Source organism: Notechis scutatus, chromosome 3, assembly GCF_049901735.1.
Source record: "Notechis scutatus isolate UNSWTSFEM ecotype Mainland chromosome 3, rNotScu1.2, whole genome shotgun sequence".
Taxonomy (NCBI): Eukaryota; Metazoa; Chordata; class Lepidosauria; order Squamata; family Elapidae; genus Notechis; species Notechis scutatus.
Genome location: NC_142011.1, coordinates 126,790,606 through 126,816,999, shown reverse-complemented (window position 1 = coordinate 126,816,999; position 26,394 = coordinate 126,790,606). Strand labels below are relative to the sequence as shown.

Sequence of the window (26,394 nt, the reverse complement as noted above, 5' to 3'; positions counted from 1 at the left end):
ATGTCTGAGAGCCTTCCTGCCCAGTGCTGACATGGGCTACACTAATGTTCTTGTTCATGTGGTGTTTATTAACTCTCCATTCCCATCTGATACTAGATCATGTGTTTTCACTAGGAACAATGTTTCAATAATTGTGGTTTCCATTTCCACAGAGATTTTCAAGAATGAAACCACCACGGATAATGAGGATTGAATGTACTCATACAGCTAATTAATGACAATACCTTATTCCTATTTGAAGGAACTATACTGTTATGGACTTCTGCTGTATGACCAAGGTATTTCTCTTTGGAAGAAATTTAGATGCCTTATCCAGTGGTGGGATTCAACTGGTTCACACCACTTCGCTTGAACCGATTGTTAAATTGCTGGCTGGCCCCTCCCCTACTCACCCCTCCCTTTCCAGGAGTCCCCATGTGGCCTGTTTTGGCTCCCAGGTAAGTTCAGGGAGGCCTACTAGGCCCAAAACTGGACGTGGGGGCAGTGCCTCCCTGCGGCCCATTTTTGCTCCCAGGGGGGTGCAGGAGGCTGAGTGCTGCCTGTCACACACCCCTGGCCACGCCCACCATGGCCACGCCCACTCAGCCAGTCATTAGGGCAGAGAACCAGTTGTTAAATTATTTGAATCCCACCGCTGACCTTATCCCGTTTTAACATTATTTGAGCTGTTTAGTTATTGTCAAGAGGCAATAAGATTTCCTTTCATGGCTTTGTTTTGTCTGGTTGATGATGCTTCCTTGCACATAATATTTCAGTTGTTCTTGTTTATAAGTTACATTAATTTGAGCAGTTTTATTTCTTTTTGTTTTTATATGATTAATTCACTTTAAAGACAAGACCATTTTTGCACATAAAGAAATAATTCAAATAAAATACATTTTAAATACACAATTTGGCTGTAGATATTTATGAGATTTTCCAAGAGATTTGGAGTCTCAAATTACCTGATCTCATTTATTTTTACATTATTTATTAATCAAACTTATACAGCCATCCTTCTCATGATACATGGCTCTGGGGGGCATACAATAGTACATTTAATAAATTCTCATTTATATATTCTGTCAATCAGAAAATATCACATTATCTCTGCCTTTGGGAAAAAAACTCTTGGATAAATTTGATGACTATTGAAAGCTTAGTTTGCTTTTTCAAAGATTATAAAATCACATGAACTTGTAATATATTGATAATTACACTGAATTTTTACTTGTTTATTTCTTGTGTTGTTTTTTCTTTTTCCTTTTTATTTCTTGTGTTGTTATTTTCCCTTATTTCTTCATGTGTTCTGAGTTGTTCATTTTTATTTGAGGTTTTCTTGAAAATGAAGTAATAAAACATAGCTATCTGACATTCTTCATGGTTTTAACAATATTTCTTTCACCAACAACCAAAAGAGAAGGGGAGTGATTAAGATGGAGAAGAAGGTGACTGCATTGAGATAAGAACAAACTCACAGTAAATTAAAACAGAGAAGAGATCCTTAGAGAGGGAAAGAATGAAACAAAGAGAAACATTGCTGTGGGATTTAGAAAAGGGCAGAAAATCTGTGGTGTGAAAACAGCAGCTCCTCACCTACCCAGCCAAGATTAATTTGATTTTCAAAGGAAAGAAGAGATGCCTACAGTTATTTGTACCACTAGTATTCCTTTGTGTTCAACAGCTCTTCTGCTCTTACTAGAGAATGTAAAACAGTCCTCCTTAAGTCATAGATAATTATTGGGGGAGGGGGACACTATTTTTTTGCCCAGGAAATAGAATAATTTAATAATTCGGCAACATCTTTAGTTTTCAGATTTTGTCCAAATGTTGCATCTGGCATTTATTCACATCTAATATGATATGATGTGATACAATACGATATGATACAATAAAATACAATACAATATAAAATACAATGTGTGTGTGTTTATGTATTTATATTTACAATTAATTTTATCAATACTGTTAGGAATGATGGTCACCTAACAGTTGGGTTGGCAATATATAAACCACGATAGTCATTTAATACTGTTGTATCTTTAAGAGAATGTTGTAATTGTGATTGGCTGAGGTTCCTCCAACAGCCATGAGATGGAGCCAGGAACCTGGTTTGTTCTTTTTTGCTTTCTTTTTGCCTTTTGCCTGATCGTCATTCTGCTTGAATTGCCATGAGTCTTGCAACTATTCGCAAACTCTGTTTACTGGACTTTGTTTATGATACTGGTAAAGAAAAGGATTTCGTTTTTGGATTGCCCCTGGACTGATTATTTTGAATACTAACTGCTTTAACTGCGTATGATTTGGACTGTTTGTTGGACTTTGTTTACTCGTTTACAGGAAGTAAAACTTACATTTTACTATTCAGTGTATCTGTGTGCTGGTTGTGTGTTATTCATCACCACTCTCACTATATTTCCCTGAGTGCACTCATTCTGCTAATGCGGAATACCTCAACAAATACTTCTGTACATTTAAAGAGATGGGCAGCTACAGAAATAAATAAATGCACACACACACACACACACATACTCACTCACTCACTCACTCACTCAGTGCAGGTTATCCAGTTATGTGAATTTGAGGACAGTTCTTAAATAATGGTTTATTTAATGTTGACAAGAATATATTCCCCCTATAAATGTACTACTTAGTGAATGTTGCATATTCGGTGCACATAGGAATTATTCTATAGAAAAAAATACTTCAGGATTTTCACAGTAGAGTCACAGCACCCCTGTGTGAAACACTCTTTGTCTTATTTGAATAATACTCTGACATTTTTATGGCTAAAATGTGCTTTATTGTTTAGTTGTTTGTATCTTATATGTAACAAGACTTTTGACTAAATAATGACAAAAATAATAAGTTCTCAATAACACTAGAGAGTCAAAGAAGTTGAATGAAAAAGCTATTAACCAATAAAAAGAGACAGTAAATGAAATCTTAGCTTTGAAAAAGAAATAAGCATAAGAATGTGATTCAGAATAACCCTACTTGGATTCTGTGTAATATAAGGGAGAACAAACTGAAATTCTGGTAGACTTTCAAGATTCTGTTAATATGCCCTACAACAATAAAATAGAATGCCAAATGCATGTATTGTGTTTGATTCCTGATCTGACCTACCTTGAAGCTTTGAATCACTGGAAGCTTTCAAGAAGAGACTGGGCTGCCATCTGTAAAAAATGGTGTAGGTTCTGCTTGGGCGGGGTGGGGGTGGGGGGTTGGACTAGATGACCTACAAGGTCCCTTCCAACTCTGTTAACTCTGAAAATGACTAATAAGGGACTATTTTGATTAAACATTTACAGGTTTCACTGCAATTGGTAATATGTTAACACGAATTTGCTGAACAAGTTAACAAAATATTTCCACCAGTTTGCTTGTTAAATAAATGAAGTCAAGAGTAAAGTTATAATGAACCTGAACATTCCATTTTTGTAATTAGAAGAGAGTACATTAACTCTATATTTCCTGGTGATTCAATAGGGATGGGAAAAAAATAGGACTGACTGTTAAATAACAATCTCAGGTTATGGTACAATTTCTTACAGACTCTTGCTGAATTAGGACCGATTCAATACCATGTCTATCCTGTATTACTTTAACTACAGAAGGAATGCACACTGATTATTGCAATGATATCATATATATTATGATATCCACATACGTTAAACAATTCAGTACAACATAAATAAGGTTTTTGTCCTAGGCCAACATAAGGTTATCTTAAACATTTTTAAAAAAAGAATAAGAACAGAAAGCAGTTTCTTAAACTTGTTTTTAAAAAGCAGGATTTATCATGCTTAGATTTTGGATCCCAAATATCCAGAAACCTATCAGGCTGAACCCAAGGGCAGGATCAAACGCATCATCAGTTTGGAGCCACTATGCTCCCACAAGAGATCTAAGTCCAATTCCTCATGAATGACAACTGATGAAATTCACTGACTGTGATCTAGCACCAATCTGCCTTGGCCATCAGTAGATCAGATTCTTGTTTATAGGTAGCATGGAATAAACTTGCAGTACTTTTAAACTCTATTTCAACTCTTGGTTTCTTATGTCTGACAATATCTTCCCCATTAATTTCAATAACTTTTCCCACAATGGATGCTAGGGAGAAAACAAGATATTGTACAAGTTTAAGATCCTCTCCTGATCTCTTGCTAAGCTGCTTCATATATGATGCAGCAACTATAAAAGCTTCTACCAGTATTAGCTACAAATGTGTCCTTTTTATTCTCTATTTTTTATAATATATAGATGTGGGGCATTTTTCCTATTTCAGAAAGGGAACCCTTTGCAGTAAATTTGGCTTAATGACTTTTGAGTGTTATGATTAATAGGAGAAATTTTTTAAAAGCAAGCATAAGGCGGCTGTTACAAAACAGGGATATCAAATTAAACCAAAACATACTAATGTAGTATAAAATTCTACTGAAAAGGGATACATTTGGAGTTCTAGGGAAAAGAAGTGGAGAAAGTTCCATAGACTTTAAAAAAAAAACTCTTCAGTTTTTGTGTTTTTTTAACACATCTGGAAAAAAACAACTGAGATTCCAGCTGAAACTCTCAGAGCAGACTTTTTGAGATTACTCATTGGCAAAATACATATTTTTACCTTCCAGAAAGAACATACTATTTCTCACTGTAAATCAAATCATAAAAGAACATAATTTCTCGCAATGGCCTTGATCACTCAGGATGAATTACGCATGTATTTTTATAACACTTTTCAATAGAAGCTTTTCACACATTTAGAAAAGTAAAGAAACAGTAATGATGAGGAATCACAGAAAACTCTCTTCCTACTATATTAGCAAGTTCCCCACCAGGGAATTCCATAAATCTAAGGCCTACAGCTTTGAAAGTTATAGAGGAAAATATATTTCCTCTCATACTTTCTACACTATGAAAGGAAAAATAGAGAATAAAGCAAATGATCATGAGAGATGTTGCATTCATTCTCCTAATAAAATAGCATGCTTTAGAGAATAATTGATCATTCTCATCTAACAATCAGAGCATATACTTTAGTTGTACTGTTAATTATACTCAACTGTGCTCAATATGTGTAGATTAATAATAACGCTACAAAGTGTTTGTATAATTTTTGTATCAGTTCTTGATATCAACATAACTGGATATATTATGCCTGAATGACTTACTCAGTTGTAAGAGTCAGTGTGTTTTGGATCTTTTTTTTTTTTTTTAGGGGGCGTGCATAAGCGCACCAACGTGCCTACCGTCCCTTTCCTATTGTTTCTTTTATATATATATATATATATATATATATATATATATATATATATATATATATATATATATCCACGTATTCATAACTATGTTTTTACTTATATCTATTATCTTGTAAGCAATTGACAAATAAAATAAATAAAATAAAATAAAAATAAAATCTTTTCTTAAAGTGACTTTTTCTCACCATCTCACTCTCTACTCCTCCACTTAAGCATAGAGCTTTCCAAATTTCCTCCCAACTCTAAAGCACTTCATCCATGTGTTTTCCAACAACCCATTATTCTAGTTTTATGTACATTAATTCACTTGGCATACACTTCTAAGAAGCAAGAAAATGTTATCTATAGATCAACTTCCAGAATAATGCCATTTCTATCCAAAGAAATGTAGCTAGCTAGGTGCCACTGAGTCTGGGTGAATCCTCACTATTTTATCTTTTTTTCTAGCAATAAATGGCAGCTCTTCCAAATGCAATCCTGAAAGAATCTTTTTTTGTTTAAATTATACATAATATGTAGCAAGAAAACTGAACCACACTAATACAGAATTAAAGAGAGTCTTTGGGCTTCAGACACTTGGTTAGCAACCGCTCTAATTTGCTGCAGTGCTGAACAAGGGGTACTTACGGCTGGTCCTCAGAGTTCTAGGTGTAACACTATCAGTGCTCACCTGATCACTGTTTCTGACATTTCCTGCTGGCTTTCCACAAGGAAAGTCAATGGACAAGCCAGGAAGAAGTCGAAGTCACATGAGGGCCTTGCTTAGTGAACTGAACAATCCTAGCTTAACAACAGCAACTGGAACCACCATCACTAAGCAATGCAGTCACATAACATTGAACTTTACAATTGTCACTTACTGACAGCATTTCTGGCTCCAATTGCTGTTGCAACCTGAGGACTACCTATATTTGGAAAGTATTCCTTCAATGCCCCTATTGGAGGAGTATAACATATTAAAATATAACTTATGACAAACTAAACTTGGGAGAAGGCATGATGTTGCTTTTGGGCTCTTGCCTGATTTTGCCAGAGACAGGGATTTCTAAGGATCAATGGAGAACTGTTAGTGGTTCTAAAAGTGTCCCAGGACCAAACAGAAAAAGGACACTCATTTGCATACCTTCACTAGTGGCGGCATTCTTTTGAGTCTTGGTTGGAGTGTGATCTGTACTTGAACTCACGTCGGATGAGATGCTTGAGCTGCCTTTACCTGCAAAGAAAGATTGGAACTTTAAAAAAAACCTTTATGATACTTTAGGTAACAAGGCTTTAATTATCACCAAATATCTGGTTTCCAAAATTAGATCATAAGGCACATTCTGGAAATCTAAAATAGAGAAGGAAAAGGCTCTTAAGAGCCATAGCACAGAACTGTAAATGTTTTTATAAACATTATTAAAATTCTATGCATAAAATAAACATTAAAAAAACACAACAGGAAAAACATATAAGCATATACAAATATAAAAATCAAATACAAAAATCAAATAAAAATATGGTCCACTTCTGCACTTCATTTTCCTCATAGATCCATTAACCATTTCTTATTCTTCTGGATTGTTGTAATCACTACATTTTCCACAACCTCAGCCACCTCTGAGACAAACTGATTTGCTGTGGAATTTCAAACCCAGTTTATGGTACAATACAACATTTCAACATATGAAATTCAAGATTTTAAAAGAATGAGATCACAAGCATTCAGATGAAAATAATTCATTTATTAGTTCTAAAACATCATAGTGAGTTAAAGTTTTCATTGTCTTTTCTTATTTTAAGCTGAAGGAAGCTAACTTGATGGGAAAGGAAGTTCACAGAATGGGTGTTATAATAAAATCCTCTGTTTTAAAAAAAGCAGAACATAAAAATGTCTGCCAAAAAATAGAGTTTTGCTCTCCCTCCAAAAAACGTTGCCACCCTAAACAGCACTGTGCAATATGGACAAGAAGGGTAGGGGAAAAATTAAGAACTATGTTTTTTTTAAATCTTATTTCAAATTTGAAAAAAAAAATGGTTTTATGTAGGATAGGTGCTTTAAGACCATACATTTCAGTAACATCTGATACAGATTCCAGAAGAAGAGATTGCAAGTCTTTTATCTAAGTCGTATATACAACATTTGTCTTTTTTTTATAAAAAAAAATAAATCTGCATTTTTTATGACAATATGTTGAAGGGTTTTTGCAAACCAGACAAGAATTTCATACAGAGAGAACAGACCACTTGCAGCATCAGGATGTCAGAACAAATCATTGTAAAAGACCGATTCTTCAGGGAAGCTGGAGACGTAAGGCCTATCTCACAGCTGTCTGATGAGGTTCACTTCCTCCCTTCAGCCAGCTAGGTAATCAATGGGGCCTCATGAAAATCCCAACAATGACTTCATAGTGAAGTTTATCATTTATGAATTTGATTTATTTCAAACATTTCTGTACCACCCAATCCCAAGACCTTGGGTGGGGTACAACAATAGAAACAATAGAAAATGACCTGAAAGTGGCATTCTGACTGTGTCAATTACCACTTGAAAGAACACAATAGACAACAACACAATATATAATGCTCTCTTCCAAATAACCTAGGCACCAAAAGCCTTCTAAAAAGACAAAAAGCACAGCATCTTTTTAAATACTAGAAGAGAGGAAGATAATGTATTTCTGCATTCACAGCTTACTTTAGAAACAAAAAAAAGTATTTTCATTATCCAAGTCAGAAGGCTGTATTTGGGGGGAGAGGTAAAGAGAGAGAGAGATTGGTTCCTATTGGGAGAACTGACTGCTCAACCCCCACCTTGCATTTATTGAAGCAATTTACATAGCCATTCATCTCCCCAATAACATAGCTGGAAGGGACCTTGGAGGGAGGGAGGGAGGGAGGGAGAGGAGGGAGAGAGAGAGAGAGAGAGAGAGAGAGAGAGAAGAGAGAGAGAGAGAGAGAGAGAGAGAGAGTACATGCCTAGAGTTCCACTTCAAATGGTTGAGATTGTAACCAGGCAACGGGGCTTGCTTAACCTCCTGGCCCTATGCCTGTGGGAATATCCAAGTCTTGATCACCTTACAAAAGGCCAACAAGGTTAAGGCCATTTAGATCTTGGGAGATGGTGGGTGGGAGGATAATTTTCCACAGGAGAGGACAGTGCATTGATAAGTGTAAGAAATTCTGTGGGCCAATACATTTTGTAAGAAATTCAGAAAGCAGATTAATGCTATTCACCAATGTCTGTTACAAGCCGTGGCAATGTCTTTACAATGATGTCATTGCACAAATGATATGTATATGTAATGATACAATGTCTGATGCAAACACACAAATCATATCATTTGCATGATGGTGTTATTACACATCATAATTTGTTTCCCTTGAAGTTGCTTCTGACGCCAGCTACTGTATATTCCAGATCCCTTGGGAACATGTCATCCTATTTCCTCTTGTTCCTAATCCAAATCAAAGTGACATAAGTAGCATAAAACTAAGATGTAAGGTAACATAATAAGATCAGTCTTTATATCAGGCCTAGTTGTAAATCTTGACTCTCCAGACACCTAACCTCTCTGTCACGACCACGCAACACAAAAGTCCAACGGAATTCCAGTGATGGCTTGATCGAGAAGGAGGGTGATTCAAATTCACCAGCAATGATGCTGAACAATAAATACGCAGGGTGTATTGACAGAGCCTTTTTATTACGGCAATGTTAATGTGGCTAATGGTGGAGTAATTAGGCTACAGGAATTAACCATGAATGTGATTAGGTAATAAGGGGTAATAATGGATAATGGTGGGTAATAAGGGGGAAATTACCATAAATACAGGGTTCCATTGAACTCAGTTTAGAGCTGACTTTAATTTTATTTGCTTGACTGTTTTCGTGGTGTCCTTGCAGATGAAGGAATTAAAACTTTTTGTTTATCAAAACAACGAGGATTTCCTATTTCCTTTGATCCAAGCATTTGACCTACAGAGCAGTTGAGACTCATTCAGGAGACTGTTTATTTATCAGAAATTTCTCATTTATTTATTTATTTATATTATAGACAAGAATTAAGCAGACTTCAGTGTACAGAAAAGTTTTTTTTTTTTAGTCTACTATGTGTTGCAGGTTTTGAATTTCATTTTTATCTTCCTGCTTTCTGAACATCTAAGATGCTTAGCTCTTCTCTTCATGCAAAGACATGAAGACATCTGCTCTTTATTAATATAATTTGGTTTTTTGTTTTCTGAGACTGCTGGTTCCTGCCCTGCCAACTTCATTCCTTACATTAAGTATACAGTTTTAGACATCATCATCACCAGCAGAAGTACCATTATGCACAAGGGAAAATGTACATAACCTTTACTGTATAACATAATGCTAGGATACCATTTTATATGCTGCCCAGCATATGGTTCTCATGAAACCCTCTGCTGAAAAAATACTGTAAACTATACTAAGCAAAAACATCCCACCCTTACTCTATGAGAACACCTGAAAACAGATGGAAATATTCTCTGAAGTCAAGACAAGGAAGAACTGTCTGGTGCCAGTCTCAGATAGATCCCTGATGCCTAATTTACACCTACTTAGAAGAAACTAAAAAAAAAAGAGTGAGAAAGGAAGATGATTTTCCTTCTGCACTGCAGACCAAGATTTATTCTGCACAAGACTTAGAAATATATGCTCTGAAGGGTTCTCTGTAAAGGAAAATATAGCGTTTTGGCAGATGTTAGGTTTCTTTACAATGACATTTTTTATGTTGGAAGCTCACATATTCCTATATGTTAAGCACCATCACTAAACACAATCACAGTAGTGCAGCTTGTAAGCCTGCTGGAACAGTTAAGCAATTTTAGATTTTGGCTTTATTTGTAAAAAAAAAAAAAGAAGAAGAAGAAGACTCTTTTAATTAGTGTGCAGAACTAAATCTCAATATTTTTAAAACAGGAAGAATGTTTGCTTTTCAATTACTTAACTGTAGATGCAACAATTACCTTTCTGCTTGCCCTAAGCTCTTCTGTTGAGTTGGATGAAGGTAAGAATAAACAGAAGTTGACTTTTGAATGAAGGAAATAATTCAGTCTGGGTCTTGTCTGGTTCTCATGATGAACTGGTCTTGTTTTTTCAGGTTTATTCTATTTCAGTGTTAATTCAATGTAATTCAGTTGTTTGCATCAAGCTTAAACTAATGGATCTTTGGCTGGTGGTAAAAGAAAACATGGATCACACAACTCTCACCTCAACTTATGATAGATGAGCTGCCACCCGGGATACATTTCTGCTTTAGATGATAGCATATATTATTTCACCTACTTTAAGCAGTGGCAAACCAAGCTTGCTTTGATGTCTTGATAATGAGCAATGAGATGAATAGAAAAAAAATATATTGCAGACTGACACAAAAGTCAAAGCAGCAAACATTTTTAAAGAGTAATTAGAATGTAATTAAGCAACTAACAGGCAACCAGGAGATCATTGACAATCTATGGTAAGACATCAAGAATTAACACTTGGAGCTGAGCAGCTAGCAGGTCCATATATTTCATAAACACCACTGGGAATGTGGATCAACTAAAAGGCAGTATGGAAACTGAAAAGGATAGCAATACATATATGCAATAGAGGATGGATATGTAAATGTATACATCATTCAAAGCACTGCTTTGGAATAAAGATAAGATGCTTCCTAGATCTATCAGATAGAACTTTGTAATATGGATCAGCATTTCAGTCCTAAAGTTCTAAAACAAACCTTCTTCATATTCTTTGGAATTGAACCATCAACTGGCATATATAAGAAGAAGGGCTCTCTTTAAAGTTAGACACTGGCCTTCTTTTCTAATGCAAAGGATTTGATAAGTCTTGTAGTCCTGTTTCCAAAAAAAAAAGGGAGCATTCAAATATGAGCTTAAATATGATTTGTGGTATTATTCCCAATTTTGTGTGAAACAAAATATTCTATTGGTTCTCTAATTTTCCTAAACATAGAAGGTGGTATAAGTAGAGTAAACAGAAACAGCATTTTAGTTGAATAGAGGTAGATGCAACAGTACTTGTCAATTGCAGCTATAAATAGGAAACTACTGTAGATCAGGTATCCCACATTTTTTTTTGATTGCAAATCATGAAATTAATTAATTCTAGATGATCACATATGGAAGCTCCTGTACACTGGAAGAAAACTAATTACTTATTTTTTCAAGCCATGAATCTTATCTAATTAATATACTTGAGGTACAGTATATGTTGGTACAGCATACAGGTAAATATTTTGTGGGTCAGGCATCTGAGGAAGCATATTTTCAAATTATAATAAATCAGTAGGTACCAATGTTTAAAGCATAAATTAAAAGAATTATCTCTACCCCTTGCCCCAGAAAATTGACTCATAATTTTAGATATTAAAAGAAAGTATTTATTTATTTTTTCCTTCTTGTTACATAATTCATTCAAGCAACTGAGGGAAATAAGCATTCATCATGAAATCAACTTCACAGGCACAAATATTTAGGTATTTTATCCATGCGCATGCATATATGTTCAGTTTTATGTTTACATAGAGAGCTATAGAGATAGATACAGGCATATATTATGGCTAGAGGGCAGGGAGAGACCACACAGGAAGTTATTTTCTCCACTATAAAAACAACGCAAGACTATGATAGCTTAAATCCTCATGCATCATAAATTTTCTTAATTCAATGTCAAACTGCATGAGAACCACTGCAACATTGCAGCTTCTGTCTATTCTTATCAGAAATCTTGGGTCATAATAAGAATTTCAAATTAGGATTCAACCCTGCCAGCACTTTCTAAATTTCTGAGACAGATAATGTTAGCACAGAAAAAGCTCACAATATATGCTTATTCCACCTGCTCTAGAAGATTTTGTTCTTAGGTACAGGTATAAGGAGTCATATTGAGCTGATACATTAAATGTATTAAAGATCCACAATGGTCAAATTATGATAAAAGAGTCAAAATCTGAATAGAATAGAATAGAATAGAATAGAATAGAATAGAATAGAATAGAATAGAATAGAATAGAATAGATTGGGCAAGTGTGATTGGACACACAAGGATCAGCTTACAGCCAAATCTGGAACTGAAATAGTACTGTTAATATAAAAATGATAATAAAAGGAAGGAAGGAAGGAACGCAGGCTTGAACAAGAAAGAACACAACAGTAGAGTTCTTCAGATTTCTTATAATAAAATCATGCAATGATTCCAGCCAAAAGAGGAAGTTTGAAGCTCATTTCTTTATTTGCCAATTAGGGTTGGGCTTAGAAACCATGCCCTTATAGCCCTCAAAATTGAGTTCTGGGAGGACTGGAATATGTTGTGTGAATTCTGAATATTTCTGGAACTTTTTCTATGGATACCTCCTTCCATACTGCACTGCATTGTTTCCATTTGTGAAGCAGGTTGGGGACATTGTACAGCTTTTTATTCCCTGCCAAAAGGAAGGGGGAAACAGTGGACTCATTTTGCTAAGCATTCCCATTAAAGGGGTGTTAAACTGGCAGCCCACAGGTCGTATATATCACATGTTGGCCATGCCCATGCCCAGTTTAGCAAAGGGGAAAAAAGTTGTGACACGTCACATGATGATGCTGTGACGATACAAGTTTGACACCCCTGCCTTTTTTTTCCTAGACAAAAAGCATTTGACATACATTTAAAAGACAAATCAATATATATATATATATATATATATATATATATATATATATATATATATATATATATATATATATATATATATATATATATATATATATATATATATATATATATTATGGTGTTCACACCACATTGTAGTTGTTCTTTTAAAGATGACGTGAAAATACCAACAGCCACACCATACATGACCGAAACATATATATATATATATATATATATATATATATATATACACACACACACACACACACATATTTTACAGCGTATATTGAGCAATGGTTAATTTTTTTTTCTTTATCTTTATCATTGACATGATCTGCCTTGTTACAATAACTCCTTCATTCTTTTAATGTTTTAATTTCTCTATATAGTTTATAATTAAATGCACATCTTCTGTCATTTCCATAACTTATCCAAATATCAAATATTACCTTTTTTTTTAACCAATCATACCAAATGGTCCATATTTCATAATAGTCACTATCTTGTTTATTTTTTAACAATTTGGTTAGGCTATCCATCTCAGCACATTCATGTATTTTTTTAATTACCATATCCTCTGAAGGAATGAAAGACAGTTTCCAGTTTTGTGCATAGGTTATTCTGGCTGCAGTTATGATGTGCAAAATTAAATATTGATATTTTTTCTCCATGTTTAAATCTATCATATTTAGCAGAAAGGTTTCAGGTTCAAGTTTTAAATTTTGTTTTGTTATATTTAAAATCCAATTTCTAATATTTCTCCAAAACTTCTGAGCACATGGGCAAGTTCACCACATGTGAAAATATGTTCCTTGTGCGTAGTTACATTTCCAACAGTTGGGTGGTAGGTTGGGGAACATCTTAGCCAGTCTCGTGGGAGGTAAGTGCCAACAATGAACCATTTTATATAAATTTTCTTTATATGAGACTGACATGGTTAATTTGTAATTTGTTTGCCAGATGTGTTCCCACTTCTAATTCAATACTATGACCCACGTTTTTAGCCCAAATTATCATAGATTCTGTGACTATTTCTTCTTTTAATTTGTAATCTAAAAGATATATATATGTTTTACTAATAATTGTTTTCTTTTCCTCTCCTAGCCATATTTTATCTAATTCTTGTGGGATCATATTAAAGCCAAATGGTTCTCTATCTTTTTTATAATGGGTTTGTATTTGTGCAAAGGGCCACCATGCTATCTCCTTTCCTTGAATTTATATTTGGTTCCTATTTTTAAGCTCTCCAGTATCATATAGTAAATCTTTATACCTGACAATATTTTCATAATCCAATAGATTTGGATATGTGACTGCTTCCAAGTAGATAGCCACAATGGAACCTTTGGGTAGTGTTTTTTTTTAATCTTTCCCCAGATATTGAACAACACATTTCTTACATGGTGCCTTTGGAAATATGAATGTTGTTTAGATTTTCCATCCCACATGAAGGTATGCCAGCCAAGTTGGAGATCAAAACCTTCTAATACTAATAACCTTCTATTTTCTAATTTAACCCAATCCTTAAGCCAGTTTACTATAGCAGCATCATAATATAATTCAAAATCTGGAAGGCCAACTCCTCCTTTTTGCTTGGCATCCTGTAATAATTTATATTTCTCTCTGGGTTTTTTTCCTCTGCCATATAAATTTAGATATCCATTTGTTTAATTCTACAAAAAAGTTCTTTTCCAACTTGACTGGCACTGTCTGAAACAGGAACAACAGTTTTGGCAAAATATTCATTTTTACTGTCGAAATACGTCCCAATAGCAATAACTGCAATTTGGGCCAATTATCTAAATCTTTAACTATTTGCGTTATTAACTTATCATAGTTATCTTTTTTAATCGACAAACATCTAGCAGTCAATCAGATCCTTAAGTATTTTGCTTTATTTACCACCTGCATACCTAATTTATTTGCTAGTTCTTCCTTCTGCACCTTTGTACAGTTTTTTGTTAACATTTTTGTTTTTTCTTTGTTAATTTTTAACCCTGCCACCTTTCCATATTCTTCTATTTCTCTTAGTAGTATAGGGCTCATTTCTAAGGGTTCTTCTAATATAAATGCCATATCATTGGCGAATGCCTGGAGTTTATATTCCTCTTTTTTAATTTTTAGTCCTCTAATCTCTTGATTTTGCCTAATTTGTGCTAAGAGAGTCTCTTCTGCCAATATATACAGTAGGGGAGCTAGGGGGCACTAGGGGTTACACCCCTGCCTTAAAGGATCTGCGAGGATGGCTAAATTCAGGAGGCAGAAGGGATGAGAAAGGAGGTTTCTACAGCAGGGAAATTGGTAAATTCTGCAGCTTCACCAGAACAAAAAGAAAGACTTTTATTATCATTGGAACTGTAAAGCAACTGAATAAATCTACTTAGCTGTGAAAGAATGGCCCTCCTAACTTTGAACTGGTCTAGATTTTTTGTACAAAAGTGCTTTAGGTTAAAAAAAGATGCCTTGTTTTTCTTTTCCTACTTCTTCTTATTAAACTTCCAACACCAGCTAACTATTTGGGAAAGAAAGATGAGTGGAATGCAGAGACAGGCATGATATTCCGCTCTGAAAAAAAAATCGGGCCGGCCAAAAGAGACCCCCCGCCGCGCGCCCGGGGAGCGCCCGCTGCCTTCCCTCACCAGGGCCGGGCGGCGGCGTGTTGCACCGAGGCTGGTCTGTGGCTGGCCCAGCTCCCTTTTCCTGCCGCTCAGCGGCCTCCGCTCGCACCGCCCGGGCTCCGCTCAGGTATCCGGCTGGGGCTGTCAGGAGTTGCTACCGCCGGCGCAGCTCCACGCGGCTCCAGTCCCGCGTTGCCTCGGGAAGGGAAAGGCAAAACCAGGAGCCACTGCTGCCGTTGCAAAGCACCGCCGCGGCTCTTCCTTTTTGCCTTCCCTTCCTGAGGCAACGCGGACTGGAGCGCGGAGCCGCGCCAGCAACTCCTGACTCGGGGCCTCTGAGGGAGGGGAAGGAGGAGAAGAAGGGGTGGGGGGAAAGGAGGGGTGATTCCCAAAATCGGAATTCGATTTTAATCGGAAGAATATCATGCCTGAGAGAGCTCAATCACCCAGTCCCAGAAAACCTTCTTCCAAAAGTCTCTTTCCTGCTCTGTGTAGACCATATTGCTGATTGTGCAATAGAACTTTATCCCAAAACTATATATAGGCAGTCCTCGAGTTACGACCTCAATTGAGCCCAAAATTTATGTTGCCAAGTGAAACATCTGTTAAGTGAGTTTGCTCCATTTTACAACTTTTCTTACCACCATTGTTAAGTGATTCATTGCAGTTGTTAAGTTAGTAATATGGCTGTTACGTGAATCTGGCTTCCCCGCTGAGTTTGCTTATCAAAAAAGCTGCTCCCATGCAAGAGCTCATCCCCTGACCCCAGGACACTGCAACCATCACAAATATGAACCAGTTGCTCAGCATCTGAATTTTTATCATGTCACCATGGAGATGCTGCAGAGGTCATAAGTGTGAAAAACTTTCATAAGCCATTTTTCTTCAGTGCTGTTGTAACTTTGAATGGTCACTAAATGAACTGTTGTAAGTCAAGGACTACCTGTATATAAAAAGTTACTGACATGCAACTTTTCAACTCCGTGAAAACCTAAAAGAGAACCAACCATACCACATGAGTCCTTCATATCAACTGTAATCTCTGCAATGACTGGTCATCCTATGTCTACTAACTGGAAACTGGAATTAACTCCTAAAAGAGGCTGGCTAATAGGAGATTTCCAATCCAAGGTCATAAGGGGTTGAATAAACTCCCTCTGGAAATCCGATCCAATAAGAAACAGAAAGAAATGGCTAGTTACTCCTCTTGTCTTGGTAATTTCTCTACACTTCTAAAAACATTTATCTGGTTCTGATTTGTGGGACTCTTATTACCTGAGTGTGAGTAATCACAAATTGAATTCAAACCACGTTGTATCTAGCAACTTCTCACAACCACAAAACTCAAAAATTATGATAATCTCCATTTTTGTATGAAATCTTGCTCTTGCAACTATAAGCTTGGAAACATATCAATACATAAGTTCTCTGATAAGTTCTCTGAAGCCAAGATGGGATTCAGTTGATGTTTCCAATAATCAGCATTTACAGCTTCACTTTATTCGTAATTCTGCATAACTACCCCACCACAAAAAATCCCAACAAAGTTATGTCACAGCTTCTTGTATGGATGCAAGGTAAAAACCTGCACTTTATTCCTCCTAGCAATCACTATCAATTTCCACAGCAAAGAGGTGCATTGTTTTATAAAGTCCTTTTTAAAAAAAATACACAATGTAGACAAATTAAAATGTAATAGCAGCCGAAGTCTTACCTGATACACTTGTCCACATTTTAATAGATAGATATCCTTAGAAGACCCATTTTTAAAAGCTACATGTTATGTACCACAAGTGCAACAGCATCATGCATATTGATACACCAATCTTAGCATCCTTTTGTGGTAAACATAATCTACTGTGTAATGTTACTATTTGGTCACCTTGTTCAGTGGGCACTTAATGATCTATCAACATCGTAACAGCTCCTCAGTAATATAGCAGAGAACTAGGAGGAGTTCAGAGATGCATTGGTGATCACTCAATAAGCAGATACATAATGTGAAGACTTGTACAAGTCACTGACTCAACATCTGTGTTTCCCCCAAAATAAGACCCGGTCTATTTTCTTTTGGACTCCAAAATAAACACTAGGACTTATTTTGAGGGGTGCTCGTGCATGTCATTTTTCCCCTTGTACTTTAAGAAGTACATGGGAGGACCACTTCTTCTACTTGCTGGTGGCAGGGCAAGAGGCCAAGCAGCTCGCCAGTGCTGCCGCCATGAGGCAGGAGGGGTGGAGCTGCCTCATGCACCCCGCACTGGCTTACCTTAGAGACCCTGCACTGAAGGCACCCACGCCTGACACCTGCCTCACCTCGCAGTGGTGGCTCCACCAGCCCTGTCCAGCAGGACCTTGTGTGTCCGCCAGCCCACTTCTTCTGCTTGCTCGTGCAGCTGCAACAGAGCAGGAGGATAAGTGATGTGTTGGTGCCGCAGCTGTGAGATGAGGCATGGGGCCCGGGAGTGACACCCCACAGCCCAAGCCGCACGCCAGCACGCTTGGCTCAACCTGCCCCAGGAGCCCTTTTCGTCGGCAGGGCCTGCCAAAAGGGGGAAGAACAGGCCATCCATGCCCCAACACCTTCACCTCATAGCTGTGGCACCATCATGTCACTCAGCTTCCTGCTCTGTTGCAGCCATGTGATCAAGCAGAAGTGACCAGTGGCCATGCAAGGTCCTGCTTGAAGGGGATGGTGGAGCCACAACCAAGAGGCAAGGCAAGTGTCAGGGCATGGATGGCCTGGCTGTGGGGACACAGAGGTAAGCTGGTGAGGGGCACGTGAGACAGCTCCACCCCCCACCTTGCTGCTATAGTCCTGCAAGCAACCAGACTTAAGTAGGGCTTATTTGGGGATAGGACTTATATTGGGCTCACACACAAAAAAACATGGTGGGGCTTATTTTTGGGAAAACACTGTACTATACAACAAATTACATTAGCAAATTTTATAAAATTTACTATCATACCAGCCTTTGGAACAGAAAGTAAACAAAGCCATTGATCTTCGTAGGCACTTCCTTTCCTGCAGTTTGTAAATAGTATGCTGGGAAGCACAGGGCCTAATGGAGACTCTGGTCATAGTGTAGAGGCTTGATACCATACAGAAGAAAGCACTTTCTTCCCAATGTGGTAGGAGACGTGGTAGGAAAAGAACTGCAGGCTTGGCAGCTTGTGATATCCCACTGGCAGATTACAAATGGCTCTGCAAGAGCAGCTGTGGAGCACTTCAGATGCAAGTCTTTTGATACATTTAGTTGACAATTTAATACCTTACAAATAGTGGTAGGCAATTTGGTTAAAGCTGTAGTCATAGAGTTCCTGAGGCTCCATCCATCATGCTAGAGTAATATCAATCTGCAAAAAACCTTCCTGGTTTTTGTGGAAGCCTTCGGTGTCAATTCTTTCCAACATCAGAACTCCTAGCAAACAAACCCACTTGAAGCTTGAAGATTTTATCTTTTCATCAATTTTTAACCTGGAGCAGCTAAATTATTCCTTTCACTGGCAGGAAGCTGGTTTAAATAAGCGAACAAGGAGAGGAAGGAACAGATGTAAGAGAGATGGCAAAAACCCTAAAAGGTTTGGACTGAGTTTAGCCAGGACATGTGGAGCCTTTGAGTCAGTCTTGGCTCCTGGTGATTGCCTTGACTAGTCCCTGCAGTTTTCTTGGCAACATTTTCAGAAATAGTTGAAGTGGTTTGCCCTTGCTTCCTTCCTAGGGCTGAGGGAAAGCAACTGGCTCAAAGTCACCCAGCTGGCTTTCATGCAGGACTAGAACTCACAGTTTCCTGGTTTCTAGCCCAATGCCTCTAACCACAACCCCAACTGGCTCTCTTAGCCAGGATATTAACACCCATTACAATCAGTGGGAATAATTCAATTTATTTAGTCTGGATCTAATTTGACAGTTTGATATGCTCAGCTGCAAACCTATGACATACTCATTTTATACTATGTACTTATTTATGTTTGCTAAAATAAGCATAGGAAATTTTTGATTGCTCAAATTTCTGTGGTGGCTGTAATATAAGCCTACCTTATAATGTTACAAGGGTTTTTTTTATTCCCAATGGAACAGAATTGAACATTCTTTCATCTCCATTTTGGCTTCACAAGTGCTTATTCACAGAAAATATTAAAGTATGGCTGTCTGTCTATCTATCTATCTATCTATCTATCTATCTATCTATCTATCTATCTATCTATCTTATCTATCTATCTATTCAATTTGTTTGCCTGCCCTTCTCAACAAGTAATTCTGGGCATCAAACAATCTTAAAATAAATGAAAAACAATCCCACCACAAATATAAAAATTAAAATGCATAACAGGAGAGGAAGAGGTCATAATGGATAGTTGTTAACCCAACCAGGAATGGGACCCTTCAAACATTGGGGGTCCAGTATAGAACTAGCAGCACCTGCTGGTCCAATAAGGGAATAACTACAATACAACCCAAAGATGTGTAAAAGCTCTCTGGATCACAATTGCCACCTGCTCTTCCAGGAGGAGCCATGAAGCTCTTCAGGAGGACCAGATTGTGCACTATATAGACCTGGGTCCCCAAACTTGGCAACTTTAAGACTTGTGGACTTCAACTCCCAGACATCATTGCAATCACTGCATAGCTGGCTGGAGAATTCTGGGAGTTGAAGTCCACAAGTCTTAAAGCTGCCAAGTTTGGAGACCTTTGATATAGACAATGCCATCGCATTCAGGACTGAAAATGGAAGATCCCCAGCAATGGAAAGTCCAAACACCCAAAGTCACTCAGCCTTGCTTGAGTTCAGCTGAAGCCTGTTGTGCCCCATTCATGCACCACAATCTCTAAGCACTGTGATTAAAAGGCAGGACTTGTCTGCATAGCTTGGAAAATAAAACATTAATCACATGTTACAGTTTCCATTTTCAACGTTATACACAAATTAGGAGCTGCGCATTAAAATAAATGTAGGTCAATTTATAAACAAATCAGCTTTAAATTATGGGAATATTTTGTTATTTCTTTAGCAAATTGGAGTTCCTTTTGTACCAAAACTCCTGGTTCCTATGTAACAACAACATGCTAGATTGTTGTAGAATTGAAATGGAATCTGAGTTAATTGCTTCATGATGAAGTAAGGGGAAGGAGAAAATGCTGATTCATAGCTTCATTTGGACACTTTCTGACTCATGTGTGCAATGCTAAATTATGATTTGAGAGGTATGAATGAATTGGTCCACAAAGTGATGAGACCAGATTTTATTTATAAAAACATATATGCATGCATGAGTCAGTCAAAATACACAAAGGGCAGCATGTTCTTTGATCAAAGAAAAAAAACCCAAACCTTAGACAATAGGATGAGTATAAATAGAGAAACCAGTATGAACTATAAGATATTAAATGCAAAAGGTAAGCAAATGGATACATGTAAGCACAGAGAGTTCTCCTTTTTTAGGAGAAAAAGGCAAGTAGTTAATCATGTGTTTATGATTAGACTAAAATTTTAATAGCAATTGAAAACTGAACTATTGAAAAGCACAGGCTGCTTGACAGCAGAGGCTTGATAGGTAACCCCCCAATCTGCCTAAATAAGCTTGCCAACTGACATATAGCAGAATCAGCACAAAAGAATGTAAGGTCATTAAGGCAGTAAATCATTTCTTAAAACCAAGATTATGTAGCCATTAAACATGATCAAGACATGGTGCATCAGGCCAGATAGGTCACCCTAAAACCTAGAAACACAACATGGTGAACTAAGATAAAATTACACATTTTGGGAAGATGATTAGAATTCTGGAATGAAATTTCCCCTAAGCGAACTTAAGGGGAATCTTTCCTCAGTTCCAGACTAATAACTTTTTTCTACCTCAAAATAAACTTCACTTTCTAAATCCCTTAAATCGTCCATGCTCCTTCTCTCAGTGTTTTTCCTCCCGCTCCTTCTTCAGAAAATCCTAGGAGTTGAAAGCTGTGAAAAGATTGGTACCATCTGTAAAATGTTGGCTTTCGTCTTACCATATTGCAAAAGGCATGGAGATGATCAGAGTGTAAGCATGGGTTGGTCAGTGGGAATGAATTCCATTTGAATCCTATTATTTGGCAATGGCAAACTGCAAACTGGAAAAATTAGCCGTCATCCAAAAGTACACAGCTGCTGGTGGTTAGGCGAGTGTAACAGAATAAATCCCACCGGGGTTGGCTTGCCAGTTAATGTTGCTTCCATCTGCACATGTTCAGATTTATTAATAAAAAATCTGAAGCAACAAGAACATAGGAAATCAGTGTTAATAAGAAATGACAAGTTGGTTTAATTGGTTAGATAATGTATTTATGAGTTTAGAAGATTAAGTGTATCAAGACCTAATATGGTGTTAACTAAAAATAGGAGAAAATCGTTATAAGCTCTGAAATAAAGGACGATCACCTTTGCATGGGACCCCAATCTCTTCCATGTAATGGGCTCCCCACTGAACATTTCTGACTAACAATGTGACAGTTCTGCTAGCTGCATAATTATTAGTGCCCTGAAGGAAGTAGAACACAATCTGCTGTTGAAGTCACAGTGGGCTGTTCTGTCAATAAAGTTTCTAAATACTGAGCCTTGCTGGGGCATATAACTGCCACTCAAGTAAGACATACACTGACTGCTACATCTGGACCTCCACATGTATACTTTATCTCATAGTATAGTATGAAATGGAATTGCCTGTATTTTACTTTGGAGCCCAGCAAGGTAGTATCTTGCTCTGACAAGTATTGTTGTAAGACACTGTCAAAACGTTTGTTGGGTATTTTTCTATTATCCTTGATCTAGTGTCTGGCTGAAAGTAAATGTTGGGTTGACAATTTGAGCTGCAAAATAATATTAACAGATTGGTTAATAGTATCGAGTTATTGATTATGCTAGGCACATTTTGTGTAGTCTATCAGGGCCCATAAGGAGAACCTTCCCTCAATAGTTAAATACTTTAATTATTGACCAATTTAGTGGGGAATAAAGATCTCACACAGTTCTTACCATGGGGATTGATGTATTCTTAACAAATCTCCTCTTTAAAAAACCTCTTCAAGTAGAGGCCTTTGCTAGATTCTCACAATTCTGCACTGTACAGGGGGCTATTTTTTCCTTGTAAGGGACCATGATACTGGATAATTCTAACTTAATAGTTTAAGTAGTAGTCCACACTTAACCATTCAAAATGCCACTGAATGAGGGGGACTTACCACCACTCCTCATAGTTAGGGCTATCATAACATCTTCATGGTCATGTGATCATGATTCAGGCTCTTGGCAATGGCTGATGATTATGACAGTCACAAGATCTCGTGGTCACATGATCACCAACTGCAACCTTCACCTCTGGCTTCCAACAAGCAAAGTCAATGGAGAAGCCAGCAGGAGATTGCAAATGCAGATTCCCATCACCATGGGATCCTGTGACCATGCAGGATTCACTTAAGCAAGATGACTTAGACAGCTGCAACTGCTGTCAAAAGTCAGCATAGCCATGTGACATTGTATGTTATGACTGCATTGCTTGGAGATGGAATTGCCATCAAGCGTTCTGGAACTTGCTGAGCCCTTACTGGTCTTCTTTTCAAGTGGGAGTGGGATTCACAGTCCTTTTGTTTAACTAAGATTCTTCACCACCACCTAGTCCTCAATCCTATTCAAGGAATGTTTCACACAGATCTTGGCCACTAGTATATTGATAAGGCTTTTGGACCTATAATTTATGGGATCTGCCTTATCTACTTTTTTATATATGGAGGCTATGATGATAGAGATGATATATATGGAGGCTATGATGATAGAGAATTCCCATCCTCTGAGATAAGGCCAATATTATTTACACAAAGTGTACAGTCCTGCCAGCAGGAAGGCCCATTAAACAATGTATGTACAAAGTTTTGGAGGAAAAAGGCTCAGCCAGGCACTTAATTAGGTTATAAAACATTAAGAACTGAACACCATTTGACACTTACAGTAAGGTTACTTGGCTTATGTACACATATAAACCCACCCACACCCACAGGGATGAAGTTAAAGCATTCAACTGTGCTCAGCTTGCAGGCAAAACACACTTTTATCTCTTCAAAACAACACATCAAAAATCACTTCCAAATAAGGTTTATGTTTCATTGGCCAAGGCAGACAAAAATTAAGCTTTTTACAGAATGTTAGCAGTCATTTTGCAATCAATTTTTAATATGCCACTTTCACTTTCATTTTCTGTCAACAGCAGGCTACAGAGGGGCATAAATAAAGTAATTAAAAAGCAGATTTGTAAGGATAGAATTAAATGGAAGGAACGAAAGAAGAAATAAAAAACCTCCGAGTTAAAAAAATATAGTTAAGTGGGGAGGCAACATATGAACTGAACACTTGATCAAAAGGCTTGAAAAATATTTATATTCTTCATGAAAAAGTACACTTATTTATCTCCCATCTAAGAAAATATCTCTAATTTTTAGTTCTTGCTAGGTTTTGGGAAACCAGACCTGCATGATAAGGCGGCAGCTTCAGCACCAGCTTCCCAAAATGTTTACCTTGCTGTAACCCCTGTCCTCCAGAAAGCCAGATTTCTTCAATAAAGAAAATGAAAAAAGCTGGGAGGGACAGATTGTTGATATCTCCCCCCCACACTCCTCCACATTAGCTGTTAAAATTAAACCCTCTGCCTCTGCCCTCCAATCTGTATTCTTTTAAAAAAAAACAAAAACCTTACCTTGACTCCAGGCTGAAGAGAAAGGAAGGAAGCAAGCAAAGAAAATCTTTCTGAAGAAAAAAAACTCAGCTCAAAACCTTTAGCCAACTACAGTACATGTGCAGCAAATGGGATAGAAGCTGGGTCCTTGCAAAGGACTATTTTATTTATTTTATTGATTTATTTTATTTGTCGAGGATATATTAGATAACAGATATAAGTATAAACATGATTATTAATACATGAAATGGATAAAAATAAAAAGGAACATTAGGACAGGGACGGGTAGGCATGTTGGTATGCTTAGTTAGATCCTAAAGAGAGTCTGATGAACAGGAAAAAGCTACTGTAAAGTTTTTGAGCTGAATTTTTTTTTCTTCAGCTCCTCAATCCAAAAAGCTGCAGAAAGATTTCCTTTGGTTGCTTCATATCTTTCCTTTCTACTGTTTCAGCCTGGCGTCAAAGTAACTAACTTACATCCTCTTTTCAGGCATGCCGTAATTTAGCTGCAAATTACTGTTGTTAAAGGGAATAGAGATTGGAGCGCAGAGGTGGGGAGTTTAGTTTTAGCACCTATTTGGTGGGTGTGTGGGGGGGGAAATATCAACAAATTGTTCCTCCCACCTTTTCTTGTTTTCTTTCTTAATTTTTTGAACCATTTTATTGCTTTATAATATAACATAAAATAAAGGAATAAAAGCAAATAGTAGGACAAATAAGGAAGAGAAAAAGGAAGGGAAAAAGAAGGAGGCATTGACTTTTGACTCCCTTTGGTGCAGTAGAATAGGGAAGAAGCACAACTTTTTACTTTTATGTAATAGTTTAAACTAGCCATGTCTACAACAACAAATCTATATAATCGGTAAAACCTAAAATCAAAGTTTCATTTTTTTTCTACTCTAGCACAAAGTCCAGAAGCGGTTTCTAGGTAGAAATAAAAATATTTGTGGTTTTTTTTCCCTTGATTAAAGCAGTCAACTTAGCCATTTCTGCTAAGTCCACCAACTTTTGCAATCAATCATTCATCCATTGTCGGGGTTGGAAAAAGTTTTCCCCCCCAAGACTCTTTCCATTAAGCCCAAAATCTCTAATTTTATTGAAGAAATGTGGCTTTCTGGGGGACAGAACGGATTAACCAAGGGAAAGGTTTGGGGAAGCTTCTCACCTTAGTATGTAGGACTTGGTTTCCCAAAGCCTAGCAGGAGGCAGGAGAGGTTTGCAATCACCCAATGGCCAGCTGAACAGGGAAGAAAGCTTTGAAAGCAGCCACCATTTTCTGCAAGGAATTGTGGGACCACTGAAAATGTTGGCTGCTTCCAGTAAGCATGGAGACAGGCCCAAGCACTGCGGGTCCCATCAGGGTGGGAAGGGGAAAAGAGAGAGCAAGGGGTGCTGCACCATCCCTATTGTCAGTTATAAAGGTGAATGATCGTGGGGTTGCTGCAGCCATCCTAACTGTGAAACAGGGTCATATGTAGTTTTGGGGTGCCTTTGTAACCTTAAACATTCACTAAGTAGCCTGTCGTATCCCTAGGATTACCTATAACTGGGCGATTAAACAGATAAGATGCAGTGTTCACAGTCAGGGAACTTTACTAAGGTAGTTTGGATGATAGAAACTTCACTCCATACTTTTAATAATATAAAGGAAGATTACTCTTCAACCTGAGTTCTAATTTTAAATGATAGATAGATAGATAGATAGATAGATAGATAGACAGACAGATAATTATGAACAATTTAGTTGCCTTATACTTTTAATGGAAATAATACCTTTCCATTTATAAATCACTACACTTTATTTTTTTAAAATCTGTCCTTCCGGATAAGGAAAGAAAAGGAAGTTAGTCATTCATGACAATGAAAAATAATGCAGTTCTGAAAAACTAGGATTTTTAGCTCTGGTTTGCATGCCCAAGTAACAAAAAGGATATTTCTTTTTAGAACTGCTTCTTTCCTCAAAATATGTTCTTGAATGTTGACAAAAAAGCTTGTTAGGTTAGGTCACAAGTCTGATTCTGCTCCAGCCAGGACACTGCTTTCCTTAATGGATAAGAAAGATCATAGGACCTGAAGAAAGTTTCTCATAAAAATAACATTAGAGTTACCAGTTCTTCTCAATACAAAGAGCTGGTATTCTTTCCACATTTTAAAAATCATTACATGTCTCCAACCCTCCTCCCTGTCC

The 26,394-nt window shown here is 37.1% G+C and overlaps 1 protein-coding gene across 1 annotated transcript in view; it reads right to left on the bottom strand.

The window, feature by feature from the left end:
• FBXL7 (F-box and leucine rich repeat protein 7) overlaps positions 1-26,394 on the bottom strand; it is a 144,173-nt gene that overhangs the window by 97,934 nt on the left and 19,845 nt on the right. The window contains exon 2 of the mRNA XM_026673431.2: positions 6,367-6,456. Within this exon, the coding sequence (XP_026529216.1) occupies positions 6,367-6,456 (90 nt within the window). The remainder of the gene's footprint in view (positions 1-6,366; positions 6,457-26,394) is intronic.